Consider the following 17,110-nt stretch of genomic DNA (forward strand, 5'->3'; position numbering starts at 1 on the left):
TGACTAAATCTTAGTGGAGGGTTCTTCTATTTTAAGCACAAATCTGGCATTTAAAAATCCCAAAGTAAAAAATTAACATAGAAAATGTCAGGAAATTAAGCAAATTAAAAGACACTGTCAATAGCACGCAGTACTGTCAAAGGACTAATAATCCCAGTAAAAGAATATCAGGAATGGGTAGTGGAGTTTTGAAAAGTAGATACCAAGGCAAAAGAGACATTTAATGTCAAAGCATAAAAAATATTTAGAGCACAATAGCCATTATATTAAGCCATCAGTCCTCTGATTATTATTTTATCATTTGTACAGCTGACACCAATGGGTACAAAAAGCAGTAAAAAAATCTATGAGGTGTTTAAATTACCAGCTCGCACCAGTGCTAACCATGAATCATAACCAGTGCTACCATACAAGTGAGATTCATTTCCAACTTAATGTATTTATATGTTTCGAAATGAGCTTATTTAGGAAAATATAAACTACCAAAATGATAGTTAATGATATATAGTCTTTTCAAGCAGGCTTATTTCTTTTTGTCTTAAAAATGTATTTTTCCTTCCAGTGTAAGTGGCAGGTAGTCAGGAATATAAACTGCTTATGTGGATTCTGTTGTAATTAGCTTAAGAAAAATCATAAATGTAAGAAGAAAGAATTTTTAACTTGGTTAGTTTAGAAAGGAGAACATTTATACCATAACGAAATATCAATCTCCCTGCTCTTCTGATGCAGGATTTTGACAGTATTAAGGCGTTAGAAGAGGAGAAAACTTTGGAGTGCATATTGAATTTCTCACTTTAATAATGAAGATGTGGTTCTGTGTAATCTAAAATTAATTTAAAGCTAGTGAAAAAGAAGTAATATTCTACTATCTCTGTTTTGTTCTCTCCTATTCAACTGTAACAAGTGGCAGCAGCTTTTAGACAGCATGTGCAAAAGATTCAAATTAGATGTCAAAGTTGAATAAGTCCAGTTTGCCTTCTATTATTTGAATGGGATTTAACTAATTTGTTTGGTAACCCTTTTTTTAGAAAATTAGTTTTTTCTCAATAAAACTTAGGGTGCTACAAAATGAATTTCAAAAGCAGTAGCCATTCCATAAACAGTGTGATACTCAAGTTGAAACAAATCAAATGACAAGTGGGTGGGGAAGGAAAATGAAAGAATCACATAAATTAAATGCTTCGGAGGGAGGGACTTACCAAGGCAAACCTCAGCAAAATCCTTTCCTTCTCCGCCCCAAACGCAAGTCCAATAAGACCCTTTCATTTGGCAACAATGTATTCTGATGACCAAAGCACCATAAAAAATGTACTGGTGGCTTGTTTGCATTTTAGCTGCATTTTTGACGTTTTATGACCCATGGAGATGTTCCCTGCCTGTATCACATACACAGGTACGAATCTCTAAAGATCACCGCCTGTGCCTATTCATAGAGTCCTTGCTTTCCTTGCTTTGGGTTGTTTTCCTCATAGGAAAGATTGATTTGTAAATATGCATTTATACTCTCTTACCCAGTCCCCATTATTCTTACAAGCTGCATAGTCAACCAATTTGAAATAAGCTGACAAAGAAACAATGTGCTTTTAAAAAACACGACTGAAGCATTCACATCATTTAAAAGAGGAAAAAGCCAGGAATAAAAGAGCTCGGGTCTACCTTAGTGCAGGAACTTCCCTGCAGAAGCAGGAAGAAACAAGGGCACGCAATACCACTGCAGCTGCGATATTTCTGAAGTAGGACACGCAGAAAAGGGCACAAGCTATTCATGTTTCTAGAAACATTACATTTAATTCCTCTGCCAAAGATTTAGCAGCTTAGTGGAAAGAAGCAGCACGGAAAAACAAAACAAAACAGAAACCCAGCCATGAAAGAAGAATCAGCACTGCAAGGAGATTTGCTTAAACTAATATTAGAAAGGAAAGATTTCAGAAACAGTCGCCTCTAATAATCTCATACCCTAAGGCTAGAATAAAAGGTCATTGCTAATTGGTACAAAAGCAGCTTTGGACACACAATTAGGAAGTGAAATTCTGTGATGAATTCAACCCAACCACTACCCTTTTTACCTTCAATTATGCCAGGACACGTACCACATATTATAGAGCCCAGAGAAGAAGCCAAAGGAAGCCATAATTCAAAATTAAGCTGCTTTTCCATTTACAAAAACGCCACATTTAACTTTTATAGCCAAATCAACCAGGAGAACAAAACCTATTTGATGGTCAAAAATGGAAGTTAAATAGTAGTTTAAAAAGTGATGCATAATAAAAATGTTTTTGCATGGCGTGGCTCAGTGGTTGAGCATTGACCTATGAACCAGGAGGTCACGGTTTGATTCCTAGTCAGGGCACATGCCCAGGTTGCAGGCTCCATCCCAGTGTGGGGCGTGTAGGAGGCAGCCAATCAATGATTCTCTCTCATCATTGATGCTTCTCTCTCTCTCCTTTTCCCTTCCTCTCTGAAATCAATAAAAATATTTTTTAAAAATCACTATCGATGAAACATGCTGCTTTCCAAGGGCCATATTTCAGTTTAAGTAAACAGATAAGCTCACACACTGCAGTCTCACTTTTACTCGAGTTAGCCTGCAAGTTGGGGTACTGGAAATATCGAGGGGAGCACTATGCAAATTATATGATTGTCTAACCACAAAGCTGTACACCCGAAACCAATACAAAAAGAAGTATTTCAGGAGGAAAAATAATTAACAAAAAAAACAAAAATAAATAAATAAATAAATCAGTTTTTAAAATAAATAAAATTTAAAAATGGTGAAATGAACAGAGGTATATGTTTTCAAAATATGAAAGAAAAATTAACATTCATTAGATTATAAAAAGGTGCTTTAAAAATTATCTTACATGCCTTAGTAATAAAGAGCTCTCCTAATTATGACCCATTCCAGTAAGACTTAATATTTTATTTGAATGAATTTAGAAAGACAAAAATTTAAAAATGGTAAACCTGCCAAACTACTCTACCTATTGAGTCTGGAACATTCTCCTTTCCATTGAACACATTCTCGCTTGTCAAGCAGTAAATAACTGTTTGTTGTGCTTTGAGGAACTTTTATGAAAAGGTATTTCCCCCTGTAAGGTGCTTTTTAAGAGTATACACTTTTTGAGAGAAAAAATATTCACAACTGTCTTTCCTAATTGATGAAGTAATTTATGTAGCTATACAAGAGGTTAATCATCTACTTGTTGCTTCACTCAATATTAGGAGCACTTAGAAATTCCAGCACTGATAACATCATAATTCCAAAAAGGTTGGGAGCCAAGGGTCTATTCAGGAATTTTTCTCTGTCCCTTTGAAATGTCTTTAATTGCCCCCCTCCCTGCCTGCCACCAAGACCAGAATAATTCTGTCTAAAGTAAGAGAGGCGTTGTTGGGAGCAGTAAGTAGTGTCAGTCTTGTTTTTTGTTTGTTTTCCTAAAAGAGAAAATAGACTTTAAGCCAGCGGTTCTCAACCTGTGAGTCGCGACCCCTGAAAATACATCCTGCATATCAGATATTTACATTACGATTCATAACAGTAGCAAAGTTACAGTTATGAAGTAGCAACGAAAATAATTTTGTGGGGGGTCACCATAACATGAGGAACTGTATTAAAGGGTCGCGGCATCAGGAAGGTTTAGAACCACTGCGTAAGCAATGCTCACACAATTATATTTTCCCATTTTTTTTCTTTCCCACCGTTAATGTGAGAAATATCAGATTGGGACGGTGGAAGTGAGACATAGTGTTGTGAGGGAGATAAACAGATAAAAGAGGGCTCTTCTGAACAAGCAGCATGGAATAGAAGCAAGTGGTGCACAAAGGCCCCCGGACCACAGAGCATGGTAAGTAGGAAAAAGTGAGGAGACGGGAAGCATAGGACACCTGTAATGCACAGATCTGTGTGCATAGCATTCAGCTGACCGTAATCCTTTCTCAGTGCTTTGCATCTTCCTCTGCCAGGAAGTTTCAGTTCTACATAAGCCATGCAAACTGATCGATACTATTTTTGGCAACTGAAAAAAGTATTTAAATTACTAAATGTCATATTTTTCTTCCCACTTGTCTTTCTCAATCTGATCCGACCTGCATTCAACATTTAAAACAACCTCTACTAATTTCCTAGAAACTCATTATGTTGGAACGTCATTTCTATATTTACTTCTACCCGAGTCACTAACAATGGTCATCCTTTGGGTGCTTCAGATTGTGGGCTTTTTGGGACTATTAACTCAAGTTGTTTGAATGTTCTCTATAGGTACACGGGAGTTCATTTAAATTTGAACCATAAAATAAAAACCACATACTAGAAAGGTTTTTTAAGTCTTTTTTCTTTTCAAAAGTTTAAGAATGTTTTATTCCAATTATCTGTTGATATGACAAAATGAAATCCACAAATATGTACAAAGCACAGTCACCTCTTATTAACTCTGTCACTTAAAGTAATATCAACATAAACACCTGAGATAATGTCACAAACATAACTAAAATGAACACTGGAATATTCATATAAAGTCATACTGTGTATTCCCCCTGATATAAACTTCCCCTCATTGGTTAGCTCCAAATATTTGAAGATAATTTATCAGTTTACTGTGAAATACGATAAAGATATACACTTTGGACTAATTGCTCTAAGGCTGCTAGAAATCTAACAGGTATTATAACTGGGCACTAAAGATGAATCCTTTACAATAATAATATTAAATTTCCAAACAACAATATGAAAATCATATCCCTGTTTTGGTGTTTTTTTTTCATTTATTTGTGTCCAGGATATACATTGACTTTCTGAAACCACTGCAGAGTTGTGAATAATGTATGAAATTAAAAAAAAATCTGTTCATTGCCCAGGGAGAACTGTATTGCTTGCTGTACAGTACATCTATGCAAGACAAACAATAGAACAGACCAGTAAACCCAGAAATCTCAAGCTAAAACCTTCCCAAGTGGAAAGGGAAAATATCATCCTGGATTCTGGAAGTCCCTCAACCAAACAGTTCAAATCCTCAGAATACTCCTCTGTATGAGATAAAAGCCCTTAAACTTCAGAAAGATCTGTTCTCCTGAGTAAATCTGTGAGAAAGCTGGCAAAGCAATTAATTACTTAATGTTATTCTGAAGAGATTCACTAACTCCTATCTACTTCCTGTCTTACAGAACATATTTGCAAAGACTGATGAGAAGATATGCAAAACTTCAACAAAAGGCTGTTACTGCCTCTCTCTTTTCCCAGTACTTTCTGCAGCAGTATTTAGGAATTTTCCCCCTTTAAGTGGTAGGAGCAGAAGAAATTGCAATTTGAGCTGAGAATAACAAAGAGGTAGCAGTCAAATACAAGCACAATAGACATATGAATAAGAGTAATGGCATATAGTTATATTTTGTTTTTTATATAAATTTAGCATTTTTCTCTACCTGTCAAGCCTAAGTATTACTGTGTAGAAATGTCATGTGAAGGTAACATGCATAGGACATTCAAGTTTGCCCATAGAAAGAACTCAGCTTTCACGGAATTCCATTTACAGTGATGTAGAATGCTCCCCCAAATTACAAACGTGAGAAATAGCTGTAGGTACGATATATTGAAAAGGCTTTTATGTAGGTTCAATTTTTTTGATAATTGGGAATTATCCAACTAGCAGCTATCAAGAGCATATACTATATTATACTGAGTTATGTCCTAGGTGCTAAATATAAATCACAATCTTTTAACAGTGAAACACAGTTATAAGCTTTGTAGTATTTTAACAGTTTGTATTATCTTTGTATTTAGAAGAGTTTTTACTGAGCATACCCTTAAAAGGCTTCCTGAGTTAGGTGAAGCACTGTATTAGCTGCAAGGTATCTGGGTTCATGTTTTTGCAAAAGCAAAAAATACCAATGAGTAAGACAAGAAATTGAATCTCCAAAGGGTACTGTGGGGCTGCACATGTCCACTGCCCCTTTTCTTCTTTCCAGCACCTTCCACTCCTCTCAATTTAATTGACACAAGGAAAGGAACTACCAGGAGCAAGGTTCAAATTGTAATACACAGGTGTGTCCAAAAATTTCACAAAAATTGGGAGATAGGGAAGCAATACACTCATGTCCAGGTAAATCTAGCTGTTTTCAGCCTCTGGGGAAGGAGATGAAATTTGGCTGAAGAGGAAGCAGTTTATACTTTCTTGTCCCTGAAATAATAATATACTACTGAGTCCATTCAAGAAAAATATAAGCCTACCACCAATTAGCACAAACAATTATTTCTCTTTAGTTTTGAAAGTAATTAAGTTCTCCAAGAAATGTAAGGTACTTAGGACAATCTGATAAATGCCTTGTCAGTTAATGTCGTTATAAATGCAGAGTGTCTGCTCATATTAGAGTGGTATCATGCACCTGACATACAGGGTCCCAGCCATTAATTCCTGAATTGAAGGTTTGTAAATAAGCAGGTGGTTGTGAGCTTAGCTACCAACATTAGCATGTCTGTTTATGTTTGACATGGAATTAAAACTACCAAGAGGAATTTATTGCTGCATAATAATTGCTTGTCCCAACTTCTCCCATGTTCCAATATCTGAAGGAAGCCTGCTCAGTTCATATTCTTATAAAAATCAACTGAAATTGACCTTATCTCCTATTGGCCTGCAGCGATCACCAATGAAGAAATGTGCAGCAGAGCTGATTATATTGTGTAGGAGAACAGACAAGCCAAAGTGATTGAAATTTCTATAGAGTACATCATCAGTGCTTGCTTAGAACAATTTTGCATATAAATAGGGCATAAATGGTCTGTGTGCAATTTGTTCTCTAGTTGTCAAAAAATAATCAAGGACAGACTACATAGCAATCCTCTGCTTTTAGCTTCCCTAATGCCAACCTACATCTTATTAATCAATATATGTATGTGTCTGTCCCGAAAGTAAAATTTAATTTCCATAAATAAAAAGACAACAAAAATGAAACAAAAATTATGTAACTAATATAGGCACACACTTCATCATAAGATTCACATGAAGCGATGAAAGACAAAGAGACACTAAATTAAAGCAGTCTTAAAAATTCATCGCATTTGAGAACTCAGTGCAATCTGACTTCCACCCTCCTCCTAACACTCTCCTAAAACTTTTCTTTGCTAAAGTCACCAGTGAGTTCTTAATAGTTAAATCCAATGGCTTCTTTCCAATCCTGATTTTATTGGTCCTCTCAGCTACATCTAATGCTATTCAGCACTTTCTCTTTGAAAAGCTCTATTCCTTTGGCCTCTGTGATACCACACTAGCCTTTCTTTCCCCCCACACCTCCATAACCAAGCCCTTCATTCTTCTGTTCATGTGCTCTGCCTCCCAGGCTAGCCCCATAAACTGATGGTTCTCAGTTTTTGTGGCACAAAAAAATCACCTAAATCACTTTTTAAAAATTTTAACTTTGTCTGAATTTGGCATCATTTACAGACAATAAATTGAAGTGTCTGATTCAATTAATTTTTAAAATATATGATTGCCCAGGCTCTGACTCCACAGATTGGGATTCAGTTGGTTCAGAGAGGAACCAGATGTAGGTACTTCGGAGCAGTACCTCAAAGTGATACCAATGTGTAGGTAGGGCTGAGAGAACCACAAATGTCTGTTTTCGCCTTTGCTTACTGCTCCACTCATTTTCCCCAGATAATTTTACCCACTCTTGTATTTTTAACTGTCACCTGAATGATGATGATGATCAATTCTCCAAGATTCCTGGCATTCACCCTCTAATTATTGCCCAGAGGTAACCAAGCTAACTGAGCGCAGTGGAGGCCTAAGGATTTGCTTCTTTCTAATCACCTCCTTCCTGCCTCTCAGAGGAATCACACATATACTCTGACCCACTTCCCCCTGACTTTCAGCACTTGCAGACCGGTTCATTCAAAAGTTGACAAAGATTTTCTGTAAATGGTCCCATTCTTTTTGTCTCCTTTCCCAATTCTCCCCCTGCTTCTCCCCAATTAACTCAAGAATATCTTTCCTCCACCCCCCATTCATTCTTTCTCGGTCTGAGCCACAAATGTCCTTCATTTTAACTTAGGAGAATAGAACTCAGCATTAGATGGCTATGAATCCCATATCACACAATAGAGGAGAAAGTGCTTTGTTAACTGTAAAGCACTAGGCATGCTAAAGTATTTTAACTATCACACAGTATATGCTTAATAAACACAATTGAATTAAGAGGAGAAAAAAAGCCACACATTTGTAAGTAAAACCAGGCATAACAATACGTGATTGGCAACTCCATTCAAGGCGCTTGAAAGTGTCTCAAGTTTCCTGTCAGAATCTCTGGAAGAGACACAATTTATCTTTTATTCTCTAACTACCTTTCTTCCCTTCAAACCCCAGTATGCAAGGTACAAAAGATATTCTTCATTCTTTAATCCATTAGAGCCTGGCTCTTGGCCCTCACTGTTCAACTAAAACTGCTCAGGAAAGGTCAACTGTTACCCTGTTACCTGCTAGTTGACAAACCCATTTGTCTACTTTCCGTTGGCATTCTGCTTATCTTTCTGCAGGATGTGAGTCTGCTGACTTGCTCCATTCTGAAATTTTCTCCACCTCCAGTCTTCTGGGTATCACTTTGGCTACTTCTCCTTCTCCCTTTCTGACCATTTTTTTCCCTGGGTCTTTGGTTGATTCCTGCATTTGCCTCTTAAACATTATAATCCCCACACTCACTAATCTTGGCCTTCTTCACCTCTCATTGGACATACTCTTCCTGGGTGATCCCAAGGTTTCTATAGTCATATACATGCAGATGCCCCCAAATCTCTTATCTCCAGCCTCAACCTCTCTTGCGTGTGTGTGTGTGTGTGTGTGTGTGTGTGTGTAATTATGTAACCCTCTACATAAAAACCTCTGCTGGCTCCTTGCTATTGCAACAGTTTTGTCTGCATTGCCACTGTACCCTTCCACATCCCCGTTGCATGTATCTGCCATTTCCTGTATCTGAAATGCCCATTCCTCCTGATCTTCTCCCAGACAAAACTACTATTCTTCCTTCAAACACACCTCAAATGCCACTTTCATCATGAAATCTTTCTTGGATTGTCTCAGTTAGTTGCTCTTTAGCACTCTGTGCATACGTATATCATTCTACTGCATACATACCTCTCTTCCCTATGAGACTCTGAGTTCTTTGCACTCCAGGGCCCCAGTACTGTTGCCTGGACCCTGCTATTTGACCAAGAAATATTATTTGGATGAATTCCATGTTTTTCTTGATTTGCTTACATTACATCATTTTTTACTAGATTTGAATTACACATAAAAACACAGCAATTGCACTATAGACAAAATGGAATTTAGTTGGTCAATCTAAGATCCTGACACAAAATCGAAACTGAGGAACCTCATGGGAAAAAAACCCATCCTAAGGGAGAAAGAAGTAAAAAGCTTGGAATGCATGATCAGCTTGACCTACCAATAATGAAACAAAAATAAACGTAAGACCCCAACAGACCTTGGTCATGGAAAGAGGATAATACTTAGTATTCCGTGCAATCTGTCACGGCCTTGTCCTTGGGCCTTGCTATATGAGGTCAAATACTATGGACATCAAGATGGCTAATAAAACTGAAGGCTGGCCCAGCGGATGTGTCTCAGTGGTTGAGCACTGACCTATAAACCAGGAGGTTGTGGTGCGATTCCCGATCAGGACACATGCCTGGGTTGTGGGCTTGATCCCCAGTGTGGGGCGTGCAGGAGGCAGTAATCAATGATTCTCTCTCATCACTGAGGTTTCTATCTCTCTCCCTTCCTGTCTGAAATCAATAAAAATATATTTAAAAGAAAAAAGGCAAACAAACAAAAACAAAAGAAAACCCTGAAGGCTGTTTCTCTACCGATGTCTGTAAGACTCTGAGACATGATACTGCTCGGTCACTGGTGGAATGACCCTGAAGGAAGAGAGTGGCATTTCCCCCCACTCTGCCACTGACCACTGGCAAGGTCTGGCACTGTGAAGGCATGACAGTGCCAGCTCACAGCAGGTGCGGAAAAGCCTGGTATTATAGGCGAAGGTGGAGGAACAGGGGTGGGTAACTGTGTTTGTGAAATGCCCCCTGAGAACCCCTAGAAATGCTCCTGAGACCCCCCTATAGGCAGCTGAGGTCCTGAACATGTCCGTGGAGACAAGATCCAGGACAATCTGTGTTTTATTATTGCTGCGAGATAGAGAGGCCTAGGAAAATGTGTGCTTTGTTTTGCTGCAAAGATATTTTCCCTAATACTTAGAGTTTGTTTTTGTTCTCTGTTGAATACCATTGTTTCTTGTCCCCTATCTGTCCTCAAATGGTAAATTACACCTTCTCATTTATACTGTTATCTTGCTGATACATAAAACTAGGATCATGTGTCTCCTGAGTTTCTCCTGGTTTTTCAAATTTCGTTTTCTTGGTTGCCCTGTGTGGTTCTAAAACCAAATTACATTTATTCTGTTTCCTGTTTTCATTTCTTTCTAATGCTTCTCTTGTGTGTGTTTTTTAATGTCTAGAACTATATATCAAAATCTAGTCACAGCTAGAATAGCTAAGTTAGATATCTACCTATTGCTGTTTATATATACTTACAGTGGGCAAAGAATGAAGAAGTTAAGCTGGTTAAAGCAGGGGAAGCAAGTGCTAAGTACTGATAGCTGTTCAGTAATATAACCTAGGCGGCATTGTGTATTGATATTTAAATGTGCTTTTCACTTCTGCAAGGTTTTTCTGTGTGTGTGTGTGTGTGTGTGTGTGTGTGTTTTACCCTCCAAAGCTTACCTTTGATCTTATAAAGACAAAGTCAGAAATACTGATGTGCAATACTTTACAAAGTCGATTGTAAACACATGGAACTTAGTACCTGAAATGCTAACAAAGGCTGTAACAAAGAAGGTCCAGAAAGATTTAGCAAATTCATAGATGATACATCCACAGTAGGTTATTAAGGAAAACTGAGATGATCCTTTTAGCCACTAAGTTTCCAGCAAGCACAGTCCACATTCTAGGATGCAAAGGCTCTTGAGAGGTGAGGGAATGGGGCAGGTACTCTAACTCCTGCCCAAGCATACAATTCCTATCTCATTACGCACATATAAGATTGTGTTGCAATTAGATTGTGTCGCAACTGTATCACATGCCTTACATTCATGTTTTCCCAAGCGGTATCCAAATTCCTTGAGGCAGTGGCCTATTTGGTGCTGCATCCTTAGTACCTAACCCAGTGTATGACACCCCGGAGGCAGTCACCTGAACTGCACATTGCTGAATGAATACTATCTATTCCTATAGCTTCACTTACCCCAATAGGAATTCATCTTCCATCAGCACTCATCTTCCTGATCCTAGCAGTCTTCTCCTGTAACCCCCCTGTCCTCCCAACTAATCACACTCAAAAGCCTAGACTCATCCTGGACTCGTGGTTACTCCTCTTCCTCTACATTATTTCCTTTGACTAAGAATATGACAGTATTATCCCCATTCATTGCTCACACTTCTATAGATGACATGTCTTAATATATAGCTTTGATCATGCTCCTCCACTGCTTAAAAGCCTTCAGTATATCGTCATTGCCTACAGATTTATATGCTGACACCTTAGCATCTTATTCAAGCACCCTAGGATGTGGCACCAACCTCCTTTTCCAGAATTATCTCCAAACTTTTATACTTTATAGAACCACTAGCTGTACTATTTGCTATTCTCCCAAAATACTTGTGTTTTCTTACCTCTATTTTTCTCAAGGACATTTCATTCAACTGAAATGCTTACTATCCCCACCTCCAACTCCCACTGCTGATTTCCATTCTCATCCTTCCAGGCCTTTTTCTCCGTGTTGTTTTTTTTCTGATATATCCATTAAGTCATGATATTTCCCTTCTCTGAACTCACATAATATGCTATTAACACCTTTTGTATAGTACCTATTATCATCTGCCTCACTCTGCAGTATTTCTATACTTTTTTATCTTTCCTACAAGACACAAGGGTCTTATAACTAAGGATATCTTATCTTAATTATTTCTGCATCTTCCATCATTTGTAATATAGTACCTTTCATAGAACATACGTACGATAAATTAATGAATGTTTAGGGGCTCATTTCCTAATCTCAGAGTTTGACATCAGCAAAGCTGTAATCTGGGATGATATTCAGCCAGCAGGAATGAATACAACCATAGTGGCCACTTACTGCCTGTGTATATTCTGACTGGTTGGGGCCTCTGCGACACCAGTTATTAATATTTTAAATATCACTCCTGATATGACAGTCTCCTTTAAAATGTCTTTTGGTGCCCTTAATAGAAACAGCGCACTCAGCTGAAATGGCTGGCGGCAAGACTTGGGAGCTCCTTCAGAGTTACCTAATGTGGGTTACTCTTGAGGAGGGGCCATAGGCTCAGCGTGGAAGATCTCTAATTTAGGCAACTAATTCTGCCATTTATTAACATTTTAACTTTCTCATGGAGAATACAGACTCTCACCTCATTTTGGGTAAATATGGCATTGAAAACACTGCAATTAGACGCAGAATTGTAGAGCTCTGTAGTTTACATACCGTCATTTCTGTCTGTAAGTGATGCTAACAAGGTGGAAAGCAGAGCAGAACATCTTTGCTATTTGTGGTGGACTCTGATTTCAGATTTTTGCCTATTTCCTCTTATTTTACTTTACTTGGAGGAAACAGCCATTTTTTACAATTTGGTTTTACTGCTTGTATCTGACCATGTTGAAGTGGAGGTCATTGGAAAGCAACAAGGATGCCGGTGTTGAATAAGGAAATTGTAACAATACAAAATCAATGGGATCTTGGAAAGGAACCAAATAAGGTGCCTAAGAAAGTCAACACAAAAAGGGGCCAGCAGGAAAAGATGGCATAGTTAGGAAAGGCAGGAAGAAGGAGGAAATCTGGAAAAGTCTCTGGTTCTGTTGCTTATAGAAAGGGGCAAGCAGACAGGAGAGTTTTTGGCAGACTCGTCCTCTCTGTGCCTGCCTTTCGCTCTCCCTCTCTCCAACTCTTCCACTGATGTCCAAGATGCTTCATCAATCATTGCCGCTGCCTGCCTTCTAGTTTCTTTTTACTGCTGGACATTTGCATTGGCTGCTGCCACTTGGAACGACTGTCAGGGCTAAATAGGCTGATATTTTTGACCCTCTGTGCTCATGGAGGCACTCCAGCTACAAACCAATGGAGAGCCCAATTTAGATTACTTGGAAACAGTACTATAAATTTATGCCATTTCTGAATATATTCTTGGTGTTTCACAGTTGACAACACTATATTCCCTTGAGTGCCAAACTCACAGAAACCCCATAGAATGATCGCTCTCTCCCAGTAGTCTTTCTAGAGTCAGTTTGAGGTGTGAGACTAATCAGACAGGGGCCTCAGAAAATGTATTTTTTAAAATAAACAGACTGGAGAGATGAAGGCAGTTCTTTTAAGGCACAGAATAACTTTTACTTATCAGCTGCTTAACAGAGAACTGAATTGATGTACAAATTATTTCAGTTTGCTTTCCACTGACTATTAATGTTCTGGCAGTTCAAGAAAAAACAGTGAAGGTTTCTGTTTTCTTAAGAGATGAAAGGGGCCCGATAGCATTCTAGAACATTCTTATTTCACAGACAAAGACTGAGGCAAATGGAATGGCCACCTCATAATTACAGAGCAGTAGTGCTCCTAACATTCTGCCATGGAGCATTACCTTAAGAAGTTAATATGAGCATATAAATAAGGACTTTCATTTTCTTTCCTCCAGGCTTCCCCTCTTTTTGTAGCCCATCTTCAATGCCGTCAGACACACAAAGTAGTCTTATAATCCAACCAAAACACTTCTCTCCTCTCAACCATATCTTACCTTCAAAAAGATGAATATAACTTATACTGTCTTCTGCCATTGCCAAAAGCTACCGGAATATCTCTGCACTGGGCTCCATTTCTTTCACTGGTTTGTTGGAGTACAATGGTTTTGAGAGGCACCAATTTGCATTCTAATGATATATGATAGTTTCCAGTCCAGATTCAGAATATTTTTTGAACTGCAGACTATTCAAGGCAAATCTTATAGCTCTAAATGAAGTAGAGTTTACATATTTACTATTAATTTTCCTTTTTTATTTACTTCTCTATATAGCTTTTACAGTCTATGAAGAGGACATTTCAAATTAGCACACCTAATTTCTTCTCTACTTTAAGAAAGATATGAACTAAAAAAATATAAGAACTTACTTAGAGGAGATGGCCAGCTCGGCCTATTTGGATTATACTGAGTGCAACTCCTATTTACCTCATCCACAGGGTGTGAACAGAGGAGGTGGACAACTCACTAGTTACACTTGAGTGAGGGAGGTTGTTTTCATGTTTCTAATTCCCCTGAGATCAACTTTCATTGTGTGGCTTTGTTACTAACACACACAAATATGGGTTTCAATGCTTGGGACTTTCAGGGATCTTAGATCATCTGTGTCTCTCCTCTCTTTGCTAACATGGAGAATAGATTGTACTGCAAAGCCACAGCAGCCTCTAGAAAGAAACATTATCTCTGTTTCCTTACCTTTAAATAGCTAATGTGCCATCCTCAGGGCCAATTACTTTTAATGATTTAATTACATTTATGGTTTTAAAGCACACCTTCCACCCAAACCACGCGCTCAGAAAATAACAATTAAAATATTTAATATTAAACACAGTGGGAGTTCTTGTTTCAGAATGGTTTTTTGCAAAGTCTACAGTTATTTGAAGATACTTTTACCAGGTTGAAACTTGCAATCATGGAGATGGAGAAACCTGCTGAGACTTCACACTTGAAGAACTGAGATCAAGTGTTAAAAAACATCTTCCGGGGCCAAGTTTTTCTGTTTGTTGTTGTTATTTTTTTTGTGGGGGGAGGGTCCTTGGCGCTGAACATTTATATTTGACAATCCCAGTGAGCTCGAAGGGGTCTTACCTGGATTCCTGGGAATCCGCTTCCTGCGGTCTCGGAATGCTGCACCTGATTGCAGGGCTTCTAGAAGATTATCCATCACACCAGTCTCATCACCCTCTGGAGGGAAAGAGAAATCGGAATTAATCTTGGAGCAATTAAAGTTAAACTACAGGAAAATAAAGGGAAAAACTCCTGTCAGATTTACATAATACCCCTAAATTAAAGACATATATCTGTTTTAACATAATGGATCCTGTCAGTTTCTGGCACCACTGACTACTTTGCTTATTACGCACCATTAAGCAAAATTCATGCCAATCCCACTGTTCTTTCAACTTAAAGACCTTGTCTTTTGTATTATTGATGACACGCTCAGTATGCAAATAAACAGCAGCTGATCAGCTACTGCTGCCTTGCTGTTAAGATTCTTATAAGATATTCCTAAGCAAGAAACCACTGACCCGGCTTAATGCAATCAATGCACAGGGTGTGATTTGATGAAGCGGAGTTACACAAGGTTAAATACTGATTGTATTAATACCTTCAGCATTCAACCATCATCTGTGATTATCTCAAAAGACACTATTTGCAAAACACATTTGCATTCAATTCCTACCTAATCCATATCCTTTCCCCATTTCAAAATGCTGACATTGTTAAAGAAGAAGGAAAAAAAAGGTGACCACATCATCTGAAAGGCCACATTTTACATTTGAGAAACATTAGCCAGACTCTCCTCATCCCTTTTAGAATGCTGCTGTTTCAAAGCTTTTCCTATGGGAAAGAACTGTTAAGAATCCACGGGCAAGTACTCAAAAAATGTTTCTGGAAATTCCTAATGGCAATGTATGTAGAACATTCCACCTTTGACAACTCTGGCCATCAAAAACACTTTAAGATTTGTTAGAGCATTTGTCTCAAGGTGTCAATTGCCAGAAACTCTCTACTGCACTGTGGCTAATGCACAGGCAATGAAAAGGACCCTCACAAGATAGTTAATGTACGTGGCAGCTAAATGTGTGGGTCTGGGGTAGAGGGCACTGGTCGGAGGGTTAAGAGAAGTAAAAGTGAGGAATGAGGAAGAAGAAATTGTTTCTAATGCTATTCCCAAGTTAAATTTAAGTCTGACTTGTTGAAAGAATTGACTAGGGGTATCAGATGACAGAAAGAAAATATTCTCTTATGGGGCAAGAACAAGCTAAAATCTTTATGAGTATGCTGTTCCTTTGACTTGAGATTTCTTTATATGATCATTGATTCTAAAATGAATTCTCTAATACAGGATATTGAATGGAAAACAAAAAGGGAAACAGAGATCCTCAGGTCTAATATATGGTGGAAACAGGAAAAATAAAAGGAAAGTAGAACCCTAGTGACCAAAGAGGAAAGGGGGATTGTGCACTTTTAGGAAGGCTGCAGATATTTGAACACCTGCTCTTCACAATAGAAAAAAAAAAAAAAAAGAGGAACTGAGAGTAGTTGGGTGTGACTGGAATGCATCTAGGAAAATTAAATTTTATGCAGGAGGCACTTGACATTTGTTGTATCTTTTAATCTGCCCAACAACACTGTGAAATAGGTATTCTTTGTTTTTCATCTGGGGATACTAAAACTTAGAGAGTTTAAGTTTCTTGCTCCAGATCACACTGCCGGCATGTGGAAGGGTCTAGGAATGAACCCAGATCAACCTGCCACCAAGGCCAGCCCTCTTTGCATGACAGCCAGCAGGAGATGAATGGACTACTAGGCCTATGGTGGCCAGATGATGAAACATCATAATCTTATGATCTAGTTTGGGCATTATCCTATAAACCAGCACTGTGCAATAGTTATATATAATGCATGCCACAAATGTGAGCCATGTAAATGGTTTTAATTTTTCTAGTAGCCATATTTTTAAAAAAGCAGGTGAAATTTATTTGATTATGTAAATATTTAACTCAGTATATACAATAATTATATATTTTACATTCATTTTCTCAGACTAAGTGTTGAAAATCTAATGTGTTTATTTCAGCACATTTTACTCCAGATTGGCTACATTTCAAGTACTCAATAGCTATATGTGGCTCCTCGTTACTGTATTAGGCAGTGTAGCCATAAGCCATTGGAGGTGCCTTGATCAGATATACGCTTTAGAAAGACTTGTCAAACAGCACTGTGGTGGAAGACAAGATGGCGCGACAGGAGGCAGGA

At 38.1% G+C, this 17,110-nt stretch overlaps 1 protein-coding gene across 3 annotated transcripts in view; it reads right to left on the reverse strand.

Moving 5' to 3' along the window:
* DIAPH2 (diaphanous related formin 2) overlaps window positions 1-17,110 on the reverse strand; it is a 906,095-nt gene that overhangs the window by 143,180 nt on the left and 745,805 nt on the right. For all 3 annotated transcript variants that reach the window (XM_023750473.1, XM_023750472.1, XM_014452154.2), the window contains one exon: window positions 14,936-15,031. In XM_023750473.1, the coding sequence (XP_023606241.1) occupies window positions 14,936-15,031 (96 nt within the window). The remainder of the gene's footprint in view (window positions 1-14,935; window positions 15,032-17,110) is intronic.

Source organism: Myotis lucifugus, unplaced genomic scaffold (assembly GCF_000147115.1).
Source record: "Myotis lucifugus unplaced genomic scaffold, Myoluc2.0 scaffold_13, whole genome shotgun sequence".
In the NCBI taxonomy this organism is placed as follows: Eukaryota; Metazoa; Chordata; class Mammalia; order Chiroptera; family Vespertilionidae; genus Myotis; species Myotis lucifugus.